Below are 19,064 nucleotides of genomic sequence, written 5' to 3' on the forward strand. Positions count from 1 at the left end.
GTCTTTCCAGTCAGCATGTTATAGTTCTTATCGTTCTTAGTATTACTGATATGATGCAACTTGGTGCTAGCCTTTGTTAGCTGATATGGAAGTACCATGGTAGCCCTCAGTGGACTTTGGGTTTCTCCAAGTCAGGAGCAACTCCCTGGTTTTGTAACACTGTAACTGTCCAGTTTGCAGGAATCTGTTGAGCAGGATTGTTTTTTTCTGTCTAGTACTGCACACTTAGGACTGGCTTAGTTTCCTTGCTAGTGTTGAGCAGTACCTTACTTCACCATTGGTCTCATTAACTAATGAGTAAACGCTGCTTAGTGCAAATAAGGGTCTTGCAGTCTGGCTTTTCGAGCAGCAAAGATAACTTCTGCTACAATAACTGCTTTAATTCCTGAGTAGCATGAAATACTTTTCTACTCCTTGTCCTAGTGAAACATTGTAAATTCTGTTAAAGATTATTTTTCTTCAAAGCATTTGATCTTGTATCCAGGGTAAAAAGTTCACTTCAGACCAGTGTTCTCTTGTCTATGCATGGAGTATGAGATATTGTGCAGCTGATTCATACGCAGGCAGAAATAAAGCACTTATAATGAATGCAGTTCACAAGTCTGAGCAACCTAATAACTTACAGGACAGATGCAGAGATAAATGTCCTCCCTGTAAAATAGAAATGAGATAATGTTGTAGACTGGAAAAGTCTAAAGATGGACCCTTAAGTAGGAAAAGGGGGAGCTGTAAAGCCTGCACTGGACTGGTGACTGGTGCACTCAGGAAGGGCATGCTTTTAACTTGTGTTAATCAGAATACTGTATTCTATTAGTACTATATTAGCCTTATTGCTGATGGGGTAGGGGAGCCTGTGTTAATATTGTGCAGATGCCTTGATTTTTTTCTTCTTTGCTAATTTAATATCTTTCCCAGCTCTGCTGTACAGTGCATTTGGAGTGATCATAGAGAAAGCACGAGGTGCAGAAGATGACTTGAACACTGTAGCTGCTGGGACCATGACAGGAATGCTGTACAAAAGCACAGGTAGGCTGGCAAGATGTTTGCAGTTGTTCTTTACACATCTATAAGCATGAAGTTAATAGTCTCAGTCCATTTTTGCTCTGGAAAGTGACTGTGTAAAAATAAAAAAATGGTACCTTCATATTCAGCAGAATTTTCTTGTGCATCAGAGCTCTATGCCTGTGGGCTTCAGTGAGTCAGGATTATTGTTCTTTAATCCTGTTGACTCTGCAAGACCACAGCTGCATCAGAATTACGTACGGAATACCAATTTATTATGCCAGCCAAGGATTTAATGGCAATGGGATTACATAGGTGGCACTCCGGGCATAGTTTATTTTTCAAAATCTTATGTTGTGATTCCTGAAAATGAAAGAATTTAAATTAACTCTCAGGTGCCAGTCTGAATTTGCAGGGTTAGGAAACCTTTGTTTTTTCCTGGGCAAATTTAATTTGGAAATCACTGAGAAAGTAAACACAGCACTGCTTTCATGCCACTTTTCAGAGCAGACTTGCATTTTTTTTTTTTTTTAAATTGCTGGGCCTAAATTTCAAGTCTGATAAAACATATGATGATTGAACTGATCTTGTAAAATAGGAATGGTATTTTGAGTTGCCTGGTTTTAGAACTATTTCTGTGCTTCAGCGTACCCAGCGATAAGAGTCCTCTTGAGAACACCCGGTATAATTGTTAAAACATATAAAAAAATGTGGCGATACAGACAAGTAATAACTACAATAATTAATATCTCCAGTGCCTGGTAAGATTAAATGAAGCCAAAGATTGCGTGAGCCCTCAGCCATGCAAGTAGTATATTAAGGCAACAAAGCATGAAGGTTCTGACTTCAAATCATAAATGGTACTTGCCCTGGGAGAATTAGTTGAGTATAAATACCTTCTTTTGTCAGTCCTGTTTTTATAAGAGATGGCATCTTTCACTACTTTTCATGCCAGAGCATGAATAATTTGAAGTGATGTCTACGTAGCCTTGTCAGATATTTAACTGGGATATATGTTAGCGTTCAACTATTTGTTAACATGATGAAGTATGTTAGTGTTCAGCTATTTCATGAACAGCTGATTCGGACAATTTTGTTAGCTCCCTAATAGACCCAAAGAATTATTGTCTTAATACTCTACTACTTACCTGAGCAAGACCTAGACATAACTGAGTTTGGCAAAGGTGATTGGTGGTTGCATCCACCCATATTCTATAGAGGCAAGATACTTTGAAAGAGCTCTGAGCCCTATCTGCGTGAAGTATTTTGGTTCTCGTGAACATCATTAATGGAAACCTTGGAAGAGGGACAGGGAAGCTTTCCATTACCCCCAAATCGAGGGGGTATTGAAGATAATTGAAGATAATTTTGCAATTTCCAATAAATATAAAGCCACATGGCATATGAAAATTAATGTCCAAAGCACCAACACAAAGCCTTTGGCTCCATTTTTTTTCTTATGTATGAGATGGTTTAATACTTTTTTCCAAGCAGTTAAAAAAGTTCTTGGGGACATGTTCATGCTGAAAATGTTTAAATTGACACTTTCCAAAGTGAAACATAGCAATAGTAACCAGGAATATTTGGAGTAAAATTGGCAAATCACAGAATGTGACTAACTGAACTCTAAACATATGTTGTGTCCCAACATGCATACATGAAGCTCTGCACCGGTTACCTTTCTAGTACAACTTTAAATACATATTGTTTATTATAAGTAACTAGAAACCACTTAAAAGAAAAGTGCAACCCTACAAAAAATGCAAACCTAGCATTTTTAAAGTAGCTATTTTTCTTAAGGTAAAGGAATTTAGTACATTTAAGGGTTTATAAAACCACAAAGAATAGACTGTATGAGGTGAATTTTGCAAAGCTAAGTACATTAAAATCTGTTATGCTTCAAAATCTTCTTTGGCACAGACTGTAATCTCAGCATAGTTATGCAATAAAACAATGACTATAGCAGCCTTTCAGGAGAACTGAAAATGTATCATAGCTAGTTTACTGGAGAATAAAATAGTTTTCTGCAGACACAAATGTGCTAGCACTTGTAGGAAAGATAGGGTCTTCACTAAAAGAGTCCTGTTAAGATGTCTGTGCATACTTTTACCATAGTCTTAGAGAAAGTGGACACTAATTAAAAAAAAAAAAAAAGTTTTACTAAAGTGTTTTGACGTTTGATGTCTGTGCATACTTTTACCATAGTCTTAGAGAAAGTGGACACTAATTAAAAAAAAAAAAAAAAGTTTTACTAAAGTGTTTTGACGTTTGTAAAAGCTTGCTTGTGCATCACTTGCCTACAAATGCATTACAAACTTAACCTAAGGAACATTCAGCCTTAACAAGCTTCCTTTCACATGTCTGTGTGGTCCTTATCCCTGCCAAAATAGTGTGTGCTCTGAAGGTCAGTTTTTCACACTGAAGAAGGGTGCTGCGAATCAATGTTCCCATTCACTACTACTCATTTAAAGCAGAAGACTGTCCAGATGGCCTCAGCAGCCTCATTATGCACCTACATAATAACTTAGCTTTTTTGTAATTAACTCCCCCAAGTTATTTGAGCTTTGTGCTTGGGAAGATAACAGGCCAGAAATGTAATGCATAATATTTCCTCTAGGAAAAAACAATAAGCAAGTAAGCTACCATAGTCTATACCAATGGGGCCAACCTTTTTGGCAGGAGTGCCATAAATTAAGCCCTGCACCCTCCTCAAGCACCATTCCGATCTCTTTCCCCTGCCCAGTCTGCTGCTGTGCTTTCTGTTCTTTGCCCAATCTGCCGCTGTGCTGCTTGCCCCCTCTTCAACCTACTGTATGCCACACAGGATGCCTGTGCCACTTGCTGCAGGTTAGCCACCCCTCATTTACAGTAATAGAAACGTCCCTGTTGGTTTTCAGGGATAACTTTGTGGAGAGTGCCTGCATTCACCCATTCTTTGAATTACACAGTTGTGGACAACATTTTGAGTTACTGAACCTGTTTTTTAATGTATATCGATCAGAGCAGACACGGGGAGAAAAAGATTCTTTCTTAATTACTGAGTTCCAATGTCCAAAGTTGCTGAGCTGACAAAAACATAGATAAGGTTAGTATAGTACGTAGAGAAATTTTTCAGTACTCCATTTTATATACAAGGTAATGTGTGCACCATGTGAATGCACATTAAGCATCTACATGTGGATTAATGTGACTTAGTTAATCATGTCGAAATTTGATACTTGCTTTATGCAGGTATCAAATGTATGTGGGAATAGCCTAAAATTGCCATTTTTAAAGCACATTTAGGGCACGCATGTGTGGACACAGCCCCTTAATGCGCCTTAGTGGTGATTTTAGGCTATATCCATTTAAAAGGGGTGTGTGTATACACTACCAGTGAGAACAAAGATGACAGCCACACCTGTTGAAAGGAGTTAATTCACTTAAGGTTTCATGCTACAGAGCCTCCTTATCAAACATGCTTAATTTTCCCCATAACGATTCCAGATTCATTTAAATAAATCATAGCTTTCAGCATTATGCATACAGTACAGAAAAAAGCAGTTACCTTTCTGAGGTGTATCACAACCATGTGGACATAGCAATTCCTTTGCTAACCTACACTATGTCTCCAGTAGACTGCAAGCTAGACTGACCCACATGGAGTCAGAGGGCAGGGGCTAGGGCCCAGTTGCCTTTGCTAGTTTTCTGTGCAGTAGCATGGGGAGAGCACCTGCAGACTGAGCTTTTTCCTGCTGCTACAAGGGAAAGCAGCTACTATTGAAGCTTCTCCCAGGGCCAAATATCATCAAGCCCCATGTCTGTTGGCCTGGCCAAATTCAGCCATAGGCTGTGTAGGATGTCAACCCCCTACAACATGTCTGTAGTAGCAAATTGCTGCTACTATAGCTAAAACCCTCAGTGATAGTCTTTCTGGACTGAAGTATTTATTTGTATGCGCTGCAAAGCCTACCTGTTGACCGAATTTTTCAAATTGCACTCATTAAGCTTTTTATGAGGGGAAACCTGGTCACAAATAATTTGTGGATAGGCTGCTGTTGGAAGTTCTCAGATGTGCCACTACTTAGAAGACTGATTCCCCATAAATCTAATTTTGCCCTTGTGAGGGTCTTAAATCATTACAGCAGCGTTTTCAACCACCAGAGAGAGCATAATTTTGCTTCCTGAAGTATACACGTTCATTAAGACTGGTTTAAGCAGGTCTGTGTGAGACCACTAAATCTTACCTTCTACGTGGTGAAGGTGGATTAGAATAAAAGACAGTCAACAGGAAGAGGAATAGGAAAATTCAACACAAGATTGGAAATGGGATGAATCATTGATAATTCCCCTTTGCACATGGCTAGTAGTATTTTTAAAATAAGCCATGTGTTTCTATAGATGTCAGGAGAATGGATCTGTGAACCAAGTAAAAAAATCATTTTCAAAATCCATAAAATCTAGATAAACAGATACTGCCATATAGAATCATTTATGATAAGCAAAATGAGTTTAAAAAAACTTCAGAAATACTTTGTTCACTTCAGTCAAAAAGACTTAAAGCTTTTCTCTTTGTTCTTTGACATGAGGTTTAGTTGCTGTGATTACTTATTGACTTCAGTAAAAAACTGTAGCTATTTAATTGCTATTAATTTGTGGTGCTACCCTTGCAGCTTTGTGGAGCACATGTTTGGGGTCACCATTTACCTAGATTCTCTGAGTGGATATCTAGTGATAAAGAAACAATCCCTGCATGTTCCTTACCACTAGTATAAGGAGCAGGTTGAGAGAGTGCTATGGGCCATCTAGAAGCATGGACTATTCAATGACAGAATTGTTTGCCTGTCCATGTCCTCACCAAGTTGCCACAGAGTAAAAGAGGGCAGGCACTGACAGTATATCAGATGCTCTGGATTAACTGCTCACAAGCCTCCGGCTAACTTGTGGTAGCTTGCCCATCAGTGGGAGAGGATTAAGCTACTACACATTATGTATCATTTACCACAGGATAAAGGAGCACAAATAAGCAGTTACTGTAGAGCCTCTGACATTCTGTAAACCCCTCTGAGTAACTTGTTTGTGTGCTTATGTCCTTAATTTCCCCTCTCCTTTCTTGATAGAAGCTGTTCTGGTAACTGCTTTATAATCCTAGAAGACGAGCAGCAACCCCACACTCACAGTTTTGCCCCTTCCAAGTTAGCAAGTGTTAGTGGTGAGAGGGACTTTTGGTTGTCATGAGTTGTTCACAACTGAAAGATAAAGCCACCTCTAAATACACATTTCTGAAAGGAAAAATTAGAGCCTCTTATGTTGAAGGGGAAAGGCATCACTAAAAAGGAATTGAGATAGCTATACATTTAACAGTGAAATTCTCCCATTTAATAAGACATATATTAGGTATTTCCCCAATTACATGTGGGCAGAGCAAACAACAGACTTGCTGTTGGTTCATAATGAATATTATGATACATGTATCTTTAGAGTCAAACTAATGCTTTAGTCCAGAGCCACATGGACTTTTTCAAAATCATTTTCCTTCAGAAAAATCATTAATTTTTCAACCAAATTGTCTTATGGTGAGAGTGTGCATCTGGCCAGCAGTGGCATATCTGCTAGGAGTAGCCAAAAGGGATTGGTCATCACTTTAGGACTCTTAGGCACAGCCCTAAAAGTCAACAAATCTTAAGTTTATTAACAGAACTTATTGCTTTATTGCAAGTGATAAAGTCTGACCTGGTCGATCTAGAAACTCATTTGGTGTAGGTGCAATGGGTAGAAGTTCAGGAAAAAAGGAAGTCATCACTTGTCTATCTCTGCTTGCCAACAAGGCCCTTTGAACTAAGGCCAGACTCTTTCTTTTCATGGTTTTCTGCTTTGTTCATCAAAATGTTGGGGGTTTGTGTGTATAAGGATATGGTAGGAAATAGGTTTTAAATTCCTTGGTATTTCTCCTTGTAGTCCTTTATAACCTCTGGGACAATTTACAATAAATTATATTTAATCTGAAGACAAGCAGAAGATTTTGCTTCCTACCTGTAAATAAGGATCCCTTCAGACCACTTTAGAAACATGGTAAGCCAGTATGACCTAAATATAGAGGACACTTTCAAATCTGCAGAGCTAGATGGGATATACCCTAGGTTACCAAAGAAGTTTACTGAAACAATTTCAGAGCCATGGGCTACCCTTTTTGCAAACTCATGGAAATCATCTGGGTGAGGTCCCAGATGATTGGAAAGGAGCAAATATAGAGCTATTTTTAAGAAAGGGAAAAAGGAAGATATAGGGAATTACAGAGCAGTCAGCTTGACCTTGACCTGCTTCATGAGCTTTCTAAGTATCCTCAAGGATTCTGTAGCAAAGAAGCTAGAAGAGGTTATCAGAAAACACCAGCCTGGATTCACCAAGAATAAGTCATACCTGACCAACTTGATTTCCTTCTCTGACAAGGTGACAGGTTCTGTGGATGAGGGGACAGCGGTGGATGTATGTACCTTGATTTTAGCAAGACTTTTGACACCGTCTCCCATACCATTCTCTGTAATAAGACAATGAAATGCAGAATAGATAAAAGTACAGTCAAGTGGATATATAAGTGGTGTTGGATTATTATGCTCACTAAGTAGTAATGTCTAGTTTGAAGGAGGTATGAAGTGGGGTTCCCAAAGGTCTGTCTTGGGTCCGGTATGGTTTAACGTTTCCATTAATGATTTGGATGATGCAATTGAATACACACTTAGCAAATTTGCAGATGACACGGAGTTGGGTTAAATACTAGGCACTCTGGAGAGTAGGGCTAAATTCCAGGATGACCTGGATAAACTGGAGAAATGGCTGAAATCAACCAGATGAAATCAATGAAGGACAAGTATTTGAGATGGGAGAGTTGCACACACAAACACAAACTGGGAAATAATTGCAACAGCAGACTGGGTAGAATTAACAGGAATGTCACTTGCAAATCAAGGAAAATGATTTTGCCACTCTATTCAGAACAAGTGACGCCTCACCTAGAGCGCTGTGTCCATTTTTGGGCCCCAGACCTCAAAAAGGATGTATACAGATTGGAAAGAGTCCAGCAGAGTGCCAAAACTGATTAGAGGCCTTGGAGATGAGACTTGGGAGGAAAGGCTGAAACAGCTATGGTTATTTAGTCTGGAGTGAAGCAGGGTTTGCTACATCTTCAAATATCTGAAGGGCAAATATAAAGTGGATTAGGATGGGCTTTTCTGTGTGGCCATAGGGAACAGAACTAAGAGCAATGGCCTCAAACTGCAGCAGGGAAAGTATAAAGTCAGATTAAGAGGAACTTTCTGACTACAAGGGTGGTTAAGCATTCATTGGAACAGGTTACCTAGAGAAGTAGAACATTTCCAGGGATGGCAATTCCATAAAAGCAGGTTAGACAGACACTTGACTGGGATGGTTTTAGTCAGAGATGATCCTGTCCTGGGCAGAGGGATGAACTAGATGACTTCATGATGATCCTTCCAGTCCTACTTTCCTATGATCCACTTTATTCATAAAATCAGCATCTTAGCTGTCACTTAGACATGAAGTTTGTATAGTCAGTTGTATGAGCAGTTTAGTACAATCAGTGGACAGGCTATTATTCTTAATGATCCCTCATCCTGTGGATTTATTCCATGTATGCTACGCAAGCATTGGTCTGGGTCTTGAGGACAAATCCAGGCTGGTTATGATATGGAAAACAATTGCTAGTAAGACATGATTTTTCCATCATAAGGTGGAGGGGATGGTGCATGGCTCGTTTTGGGGCAGCTTCTGTACTGCTCACGAGCAGCTCAGTTATCCCTAATTTATTAGAAAGCCAGTGAAGGTTCAGTGCTCACTCAAGCAGCTGTAGTGAAATCCAAGATGTCTGTTGTATTACCCCAAATATAAGCAGGGACAGCGACCACAGTTCTACCTGTAATTTAGCTGCTGTGAGCACAAGGAATGGTCTTCAGACTCAGGACCATAGTACTGCACTAGTTAATACTTGGAACGTGAGTAACAGTCTCTTCTCAACTTTTGAATTTCTTGAACTTGAATCTCTCCAACTGATGGCTCAGTCTCTTCCCCACCACAGCCACTAACCAGAAGAAGTTTCCTGCAATCAAGCTCTATATTGTCACTGTTCTAGTGTCTTTTGCAGCTGTTTGAAAATGAAACTGAACAAGAGAGAAATAGATTCTAAAGAAACAGTTTTGGTTTCCCTCAGATAATTTCCACACCCATGAGGCTAATCAACGCTAGGGAAACTTTCTAAAAAAAAATCTCCTGTAGGGCAGCAGGAAACTTTCAGAACAGTTCCCTTGCACTATCCTCTGCAGATTTAATTGATAAATAAATTAGCCCTTTGGGACTGGTTGTTTGGAGGCATTGATTAACTATAGCTCCATTTTTAAATTCAGTGAGCAGACCAAAAGCTTACCATGTCTGAAAAAGTGGGCTTTTTAAACCAGAGGACAAGGCAAATGACAGAACCATTTAAACTGTTTCTTCTGCAGCTTGCAAAGAAAGCAAATATTTCTCATTTTAAATACTTGAAAGGCAGATGGCAGAGGCCACGAAGAGCTAATTACATAAAATCTAGCCATCTTGTTGCATTTGGTGTATATAGTGATAACCAATAGATCATTAATAGGCTGTTCATGCCAGTTTTGTCTTCACATCTTTGATTCAGGTTTTTTTTTTTTTCCTTTTTATTTAAACTTTTTAAAGGAGTAAAGATTGATTAATCTCCCTGCACAGTCTCCCTTACATATCAATCAATTAATCAATCTCTATACCTTCTGTTGATGCAAGCAGGATCCTGGCCTAAAATTTTGCCCTTCCAATTTGTATATGCAGCACACAATTCCACCTGCCATATTGGTCAGCTCTAATTTTGAGAGCAGGTAGTGAATAGAAGTGGTCTGGCAACATGGTTTGGATGCTAGGTTTCACTGTACTGTGTACTTTTAAGAGACCTGGGGTAGAAATGAAAGGCATGTTAATTGATGTGGTTAATAGACAGGACAAGCCATATGTTAGCTAAAACTAAACAAATACTTTGAGGCAACTTAGGATAATGAGCATCTCTCTCTTGGCTGACCCTTACAGAACATTGGCTACCGTCAGCTTGAGCTACTTATTTTTTATTCTTCTTCTTCCTCTTTTTAGCCCCTCAGCACGTGTCCAATGGAGATAGCAGCCCCACTGCATGTCTTGTAGATTTTGTGGTGGTAGACTTGCTATCAGGGATTAGCAGAAGCAGCTGCAAGGGCAGAGTTGGAATTTAGCCTATCTCTTAGTTGACACAGCTGGGGGTAAGGGTGGGGCTTTTTTGTAATCGGGGTCTTCACATCAGAATGTTTCACACTTCCTGCCCTGCAGCTCAGCTGTTTCAGAAACCAACTGTTAACTGACAGATACCTCCAGCACTGTGCTAGGCAGCTTACCCAAAAGCAGGGGAGGGCAGTTTTTACCCACAGGAAAAATTTTAAATTCCATCTCTCAGGTTCTAAGCTAGTGGTTCTCAACCCATGCCCCACAGGCCACATGCAGCCTAATCAGCACACTGCTGCAGCCCATGTGACATCCTGTTAAAACATTGTTTAAAATAGATACACAGGAAATAAGTTGCATGGGTGAGGCCCACAACACATTGAGAGCTGCAACTGTGGCCCACTATGGCAAATAGGTATTCTAAACAATACAAACACAGCGAGTCATGTGTCTAGACCTATACATAACTTGCTTTGAACATGGAAAGTGTCTCAGTGCAAGAAAGGGAGTTTCTGAAGTTATACAAATAGAAGAGCTTCCTTGCATTTGCAATTGGCCTAGACAAATTGGAGAAGAATATAGTATAGGGAAGAGGTGTGATTTGGCTTGTCTCCATTTGCATTCTGTGAATTTCAAGTCCTAAAAGTCCCTGTAATCCACTTTAACAGTCTGGTTAAAGCTTTCCCTTGGATATTCTTTCTGGTCAACTTTAGCATCAGCTCAAGCTAGAGTTAAGTGTAGAGGTGGGATTTTCACCATTAGCCTTCTCCCACAAGTATTTATATTTTTTGCACAAGTGTCCTTTCAACTCCTCACCTGTGGCCTACCAGTTGCAGTTGCTGGTGGTTGTTTACATGTAACCAGGTGGTAGCTCTTCCTGTGGAAAAGCTGCTCTTGAGTTAGGTACCCAAGACAAAATTTAAAAAATAAGACCCCAAAATTGGGCTCCTAATCCTGTTTTAGGTACCCAAGACTGACTTTCAGTACTACTTGGCCTCAGCAGCCTGTAGTAAGATGTGCGTGGTGCTCAACATGGTTTAAGGATCAACCCACCTCTTCGGAAGTCTATCTTCGGTGTTTGCTTTTTATGATACTGACTTTTGCCCTCCATCCTAAGAACTGAGGTCTCCTAACTAAATCACCACAGCTAGCAAAAACATAGGAAGTAGAGCTAGAAATAATATTACATAATTATCTCCTCTGCTGTTTCCCCAATTTTATTACAGGCCTCGACAATTGTAAATATGTTTAAGACTTAGCTCCAGTCCGGTGAGATTTTGCTTAATCTTACTTGTCAACTAACGCTCTCTCACTCTAGTTGACGTTAACAGTTTTTGCTCCATTATAAACTTGAATGGATTAGAGATAGAGACTAATTTAGCTAGTCATAGGTCAAAAATACAAAGTACTAGGACATGTTCTTTTTCTATTAGTCTAAGGAATTTAAGATTAAATGTTTTTCATAATTCTGCAAAGTGCCAGTCTTGCAGGCAGGTTATATCAAGTTGTAGATGAAATTTCTTGATGAACAATTTTATATAAATAGTTAATTTGATTCTGGTTAATGCTGAAATATTCAATACCTATATTTCTGCCTGTTTAGGGTCCTGGTCCCCAGTACCACTGTGTGCATAGCAAGTTCTGGGAACTGTACCAGGAAGCTTTTCAGTTTTAAATATTGGAAGCGGCCAAAGTCTGCATGTTGCCGTTAAAATCACTCCCCCCAGTAGCTGGATGAGAGGTGTATTCAAATAAAGGAAAATGCTAACCAGGAGAAAGAACTTATGCTGTGGATCCTAAACGTATTTTCATTATGACCCTTAACAGCAACCAAGCTTTCATTTTATTTTGCCTTCATGGGCAGTAGGAGTTTATTTATAATAGTTTTTATTATGTATTTTGGTATTTTGTGGCACAGAATAATTGTTTCTGTCCTTGTTTTTTCTTTAATCTCCTGAGTACGTGAGACTAAGGAAAATAATTCAGTGACTATCCTCAGAAATCCTTGATGACTGATCTGTTCTTCCAGTTTGTTTTAAAAAGTGCTGAAACTCCTAAACCCTAGAAACAACTCTGTTTCAGTTGTATTATTTCTGTAGAGCTGCTCCATGGCTTTAATTAAGCTATCTTGCATAAGATCACATCTGCTTCAGTTGCTTTTTTGTTGTTTGCTTGTCCCTCCCCCAACCTAGATATCATTTGATGAACAGGATTAGGATCTGGGGTGGAGAATAACATGCAATTAATTTTAAAGTAGCAAAGAACTTGTCTGCATATATATATATACCTGTAGTCATGAAGACCGAGTAAATAAGGAAAAGTTCATTTATGAAGAGCTTAAAACCTGCAGTAGCATTTAATGTAAAAAGTGCTAAAGTTGATAATGTTGCATGCCCTGTTTTGCTATTAAAATTAGACTCAGGAATGATGCATTATATCACAAGGGCTCTGTGTAGGAGAGTGTTTTATAAATGAGATCAAATGTTATAAAATCTATTTATGCTGAATGTGCTTTATTTGAGATTCTTTCTGATTAAATGATCCTGTCTGATTGCTCTGTCTAAATGTTTCTTTTTATATAGATTAATAAATACAGTAATCTTTTATTTCTCTTTCAGGCGGGGTGCGTGGAATAGCACGAGGAGGCATTGCAGGCTTGCTGCTTACTGGTCTCTATGCTCTCTATAACAACTGGGAGCACATGAAGGGCTCAGTAGCACGACAGTCCCTCTGAGCAGAATTATGAAGACTGGAGATAGGAAATGCTTATGTAGTTCACCAATCAAATTGACTGCAAAAAAATCAGTCTGTTGTTCCTTCATATTTTATCTACAATGTGTGTGAAGCTGAATGGCAGCTGTTGTACTGTGAGAGAGTTTGACACCTTTTACTGGGACTGGCACTTCTTTTTCAGACAGCAAACTGCTGGAGGACCAGCAAAGTGAGCAATGTGGCCATTAACCTCCTTCTGAAGACATGGTTACTTGGCTCCACATCTTTGTCATATGGGCCTGAACGAGGTCTGCTTCCCTAACATGGGTCATGTAATTATCAATGCTGTGCCACCAGATTTGTTCAGTTATGTGTACTATGATAGCACTGCTTCATGGCTAATAAAATGTGCACCTAGAGCAAAACACTGCAGTCCTTTCAACAGAAGCAAATGGTACTTTAGCCAATGTCACTTCAGCTGGAACAAATTGGAACCCTAGTCAGCAGTGGCAGACTGTAGATGAGGTTCTTACAGATTACAGCAAAAATTAAGCAGTAAAAGGCTTTTACAGCACAGATTAAGCAGTAAAAAAGTTATATTAGCATCACTCTTCAATAAACTACCTAATTAAGTTCTTTTTCTAGTCTTTGATCTTTCTTACCCCAATAAGGGAAATAAATAGAATTCAGTAGCTTTCTTTTGGTTATAAAATAGTTTTGTTTTGAAAGAACAATGTCATGGGACATGGTATAGAAATTCACAAAAGAGAAAAGCCATGATGAGCTAATTATCTCATGGTGTCCAATAAATAGTGAAATGAAAGAAGTAGTGGTTAGCTGTGTCCTGTTACCTCACTTTTGTCAGAGCAAGTATTGAATCATGTATTGCTGTTGGCTTTTGGGGTGTTATGGCAATTTATCTTTGTTTTGGAATAGCTTTAGCCTTGGATTCCTATAGCACTCAGATGCTTCAAAGTCTTAGAATTGGTTTAGACAGCAAATATGGAGACAAAGCAAAATGAGTGCCTGGTCCAGAAGACTATATTTTACCATTGGTTTATCTTGGTGCCACGTTCTTTTTGTACGGATTAAATTAAGCTTTGTGGGGGTAAAAAATCACCTTCATTCACAGTAAATAACCATTTCTCCCTGAATTGTCTTCACTCTGGTCTCTGAGTAGAATAGATCTGATTTAATTCTAATATATATTGGTGTTATTCAAAAGATGTTCCAAAAAATAATCTGTGGAATTAATCCTGCTTTTCAAAGTGGAAGTAAGACTTGAGTCTTGGGTAGATGGAACCACAGCAGGAGAGCGTATGTTTCTCAGATGTTACTTAACTGTACTGTTAGCAGCAAAAGCATAGGAATGCCTGTAGCCATCATTTTACGAAAATGGTCTTTTGTTGAATGTGCCCTAGTATATTACATTGCACAAGATACTAATTCAGGGAATTTAGGAATCACAGTAAAGATTCTGGATATTGATTGATTGATTGATTGACAGGTCCTCAGACCTTCCCTTTTTTTTTTAAAGCTTTGTTTACAGCTAATGTTTCACTCAGCAGAGCTTCCCTTTAGCACAATAACATTCTGGCATAGTGTTGGAGATCTGAGTAGTGATAGCAGGGACAGCTGGTTGCTAACAAGAGAGCTTCTTAGAAGGAGAAGTCCCTTTGAGGGATTCCTGGCAGGCAACACCGTGTTACATTCCATTTTCGCAGCAGCCAAAGGCTTGGTTTTCCACAGGTTCTGTTTTCCCATAGGTCACAGGACTATGGAGGGGTCACAGACTTTAAACTTTAAAAACAGATTCTCCTTTAGAGGAGAAAAAGGTGGGAAGTCATGGTTTTTCCCCTTGCAAGCTGGGCCCCCTGCAAGCCCCTGCTGCCCCACACACTGCGGGTTAGGACTTGGGGGCAGGGGTAGCAGGTTGGGAGTGGCCATTGATGTTTATGACTGGGTCCTGGTACAAAAAAGGTTGAGAACCACTGTTCTGTATAATAGCTATAAAGCCTCACCTGAACTGTGTAAAAGTAGTTACTGCCTAGTTCACACCCACCTGGGGATACAGTTTATTCAGAGTTCAAGTTAAGACAGTTCATGCCATACAGTAGTCCTGGATGATTAGAGCAGTATAAAGAATGGATTTGGGTGGTTGTGTTGTGTAATAGCTCACACTTTGTTTTATAATCAAGTTCTGTAAGCCAGTGGCTTTCAACCTGTGGTCCACAGACCCTTGGGGGTCCGCAGATTGTTTCTGAGGGGTCTGTGAAAGATAATTATCATTAATCAAAAGTATGTGAATACTCACTTAAAATTCAAAGAGGTCCACACCTCCATTTGAAGTTTCCAAAGAGGTCTGCAGATAAAAAAGGCTGAAAACCACTGCTGTAAGCTATTGAGCAGTCTCTGTACTGCTTGCAACAGGCAAACTTAAAGGGTTTACACTTATTTATTCAGCAAATCACAGAACTACTTTCCTTCTCCTGAAAAATAATTTCTTCAGCCAGTTCAGGTCCCAGGGAGTTGGAATCAGTTAAAGTAGAAAGCAACTCCTGCCCAAGAAGAATTTACCTTACTTTCCTTCCTTGATATAGTTGTACAGCTTTTTGTAGCAGTCTTTTTTCCTTCTCTGAGAAACCTTTGCTTTTCTCAAGAGCAAAGATGTCTGGGAGCAGCTATTTATACCCTTTATATCTACTAAGCCTTCATATTTGAACCTAATTAATCTGCAAATTCTCAAATAATAGGGCTCTAGTTGCTAGCAGGTGCTTAATGCAAGTGTCTAATTGAGTTCAGCATATATCTGCCATTGGAATCAATGAAGTAAGCTTGGTCTCCCCGTCTTGTTAAGTAAAGAGGAAGAGTAACTGCTACAGCAACTTTCTGATTGTTTTCTTCTACTCCAGCATCTGGACTTTTACGTAATACAATGTAGAAAAATAGCATCTCCTGCCAGTGTAGGGGCATATCACCATAGAATCTGTGTCCTATTTGTGGGTTAAAGCGGTGTCTTGCCCAGTACATCCAACAGTGAACTAGAAAGTGGGTTTTCCTGCCTTGAAGGTGGAGGAGGCATTTCTTATCACCATCAGGTCCTTGATACATTTTTAAAAATCCTTTTACAGTCACTTTTTTCAGGGCTTTTGAGACTTTGTAAAAGAGCCTTGAACTGTTTGGAGTTTTTTTTCCCATAGAAATGGCAATGTTGCTTTTATCTTCCTGTTTTGGTGGAAGACTTAATTTTTCACCAGGAGGATCTGGGCACTCTCAAGTGAAGTAGAAAGGGCTGTGAATCATCTGTGCTCTTCCAGGTATATAGGAGGATTACAGGTTAGATGGATTTAAACAAAGAGTTATTAGAGTATCAATCAAATCAGTTCCTTTCTCAGTTAATTTGGTCTACATGACTAGCTAGCTGGAACCTTCCTACCAAAAAGGCAAGTAAAACCAGATTTCTAATACAAGAAACTGAAGGACACGCCCTCTCTTCTCGTTTGCAGGACAAATAAAATTTAGTAGGTACAAAACTAGCCTAAATGTGCTCAGATTCATCAGCATACCAAAGGCAAGATTAATATTTGATGCAAAACAAAGTAATGGTATCTATTCTGCAACAACCTCAATGTCTTTTCCTACATTTTACCATCTGTAGTAGGCTTGTGTCAGTGGATGAAGGTCAGTGGTTTTGTTGTATTCAACCTTAAATCTAAGGTAAGAGAACAGCTACTCACTTGCTAATTGGACCACTTTTTTATCACTTCAGGATCAAGCTTTAGCAATTCTACAGCTTTAGGAAAAGCCTCCCACATTTTGACATAAAGTTGTTTTCATATAGACAGGCAGGAAAAAAATTAAATGACAAAACCCTCAGGCATTAGAGAGAGAGCTCTTGTTGCAGCTTCTGCACAGCTGGAGCTTGGCTCTGAAGAGAAATGTGAAGCTCCCAGAAGGCAAGAAGAAAGCATGGGAAAGGGTTGTCAGGACTCAGGATAGTTAAACCAAGTTAATTGAGCTTAGTCTTTGAGAATTTGTGCCATCAGCTTGAAAGATAGGGACCTAATACTCACATTAACTCGCTCCAGCTATCTTTAAGCAGGGATTCCTAAATATTTCCAAACTGTGGATCACAGGCTCTGGGAGGAATTTTCATAAACTATCTGCCCTCCTGTTGAGAGAATAACATCCTTTATGAACTTGAGATGCCTGGACAGAGACATGTATCTTTTAAACTGCCCTCCATTGGTTGGAGGGAAACTAGTAGAGTGCAAAAAAATATTTTTGAGTCATCCCTATGAAGTGGTACTTGAAAGTATGTGACCTACCTATTTTAGCTCCTATCTATTTCTGGTAGAACAGGAGACTGACTCAGTAAGAACCCTTTAAAAAATGGAAGAGATGCTAGAAGTGGGGTAACCAGAGATGGAAACTAACAATTCTTTTTTGACTTGCAGACAAAAATTGGGATAATAGTGAAAGCAGTAGGGAAGTCAGGGGTTTGACTAGACTACAACACTTGGCAAGAAAAACAGCTGAGAATTTAGAGAATGAGTTCAGTGGATATGGGAACCAAAGTAGAGGAATAAGACTGGTTCTAAACTGTTCCAGAGTTTGAAGGATTAAGTGGAGGAACAGCTGTGGGTAATCAAGGCATGTTTGAACTGCAAATGCAAGGAAAGAGGTGTGGAGTCCAAGGGCAGGAAAAGGGATATGGAGAACTAGAGGCCAGGTGCCCTTGTGGAAGAGGAGGGAGAGCTGGTTAATTTTGGCAAGGTGATGTTTTTTGTTTTTTCTCTGTCTCAGCTGAATGCAAGCAGCCAGCTCTGGACACTGCTAACCACATTTAGAGCAGCTACTCCTGAAGAACTCAACAAAGTCTTCATGTTTGTGGTTATAAAAAGCTTGTACTGAAGTTTTCAGTCTGCCTCCGTAGATCCTGAAAGGAGCAGGCAAAGGGTAGACAGCTTTTGCTCTTCCACTTCAGCAGGAGACTTTTCCCTCAACCATATTTATCAGAGGGGAGAGTTGAAAAAGTACCTTTCATCAGATAGTGACTGGAATCTCCAGCCTCTTACAGGCAACCTCCACTTACCACTATTTCACTATAACGTTCATTTTAAATTGATACCTGATTACACTTAGTGCTCAGCAAGTTTTGTTAGAACACTCACAGCTGCCATCTTGGGTTGTCAAAAACTTCTGGTTTTGCTTAATGTCTGTTTTTTTCAGGAACCAATGAAGAGCACTAAGCAAGGGTTGCCTGTAATTCTTTGTTGGAGAGTTGCCTCCCCAAGCCTCAGGGGTGTATGTGTGAGAAGAGGTCATTATGCCCAGCTACTGGACAGTTGTAATTGGCAGCCAAGCTTCCCCATGGCCTAGGTACATAGTAGTTCCTAAGACAAAATCCAGCCTCTGCTAAGCAGCTTGCATCACAAAACAAAGTCTGTCTGGAGAAAAGCTTTGATATGGTTTGTACAAGTACAATGATTCTTTTACCACTAAACCTCTGGGCAGTTTAGTAAGCAGAATACCAGAAGGCTTCTGTTGTGGTGGAATGACTTGTATAGCCGTCACCAGAAACCATTTAACCTATAACCACCACACAAAAGGCAGTTCTCACCTATAGGCCTTTCCAACTTAAAGGTCAGTGGGGACTTTTCCTGACTAACAAATGGTGACTAAGTACTATATAAAGCAGCAGTTGTGTTCCTATTGTAAACAAGGGTTCCTATAAGTTCCTTTTTCCTAGGGACTGTTCTGAGGTCCTCAGTGGGTCTTAAGGAGGTATGGGCAGAGTTTCATCTTGGAAACAACTAGGTCAGAGGCATAAGTCTCTTGCGGTCAGTAGCCTACTTCCTCAAATACTATGAAAAAAATGGGTCTTATAACTTACCAGCATCAGTTTCGAGTAGCTGAGAATGCCTATTTGGCTCCTCAGCTGCTAAAGGCAGGGAGATCAGCCTCTGAAATGTACTGACAGGCTTAAAAAAAAAATCAAAGGAGAAAAGCTTGCAAACAAGCAGGGAAAGGGACCTTATATCAATTGATCTAAGCTTTCTAATAGAATTTAAACAATATAAGGCTGGTCTCTGAGA

At 39.5% G+C, this 19,064-nt stretch overlaps 1 protein-coding gene across 1 annotated transcript in view; it reads left to right on the forward strand.

Annotated features, from left to right (window-relative positions):
• The window catches only part of TIMM23B (translocase of inner mitochondrial membrane 23 homolog B), a 33,653-nt gene extending 20,051 nt beyond the window's left edge, over positions 1-13,602 (forward strand). Inside the window, exons 6-7 of the mRNA XM_006270163.4 lie at positions 916-1,026; positions 12,873-13,602. Coding sequence (XP_006270225.1) covers positions 916-1,026; positions 12,873-12,988 — 227 coding nt within the window. The 3' untranslated portion in view covers positions 12,989-13,602. The remainder of the gene's footprint in view (positions 1-915; positions 1,027-12,872) is intronic.
• Positions 13,603-19,064: the final 5,462 nt, after the last annotated feature.

This window comes from Alligator mississippiensis, chromosome 6, assembly GCF_030867095.1.
Source record: "Alligator mississippiensis isolate rAllMis1 chromosome 6, rAllMis1, whole genome shotgun sequence".
NCBI lineage: Eukaryota > Metazoa > Chordata > Crocodylia > Alligatoridae > Alligator > Alligator mississippiensis.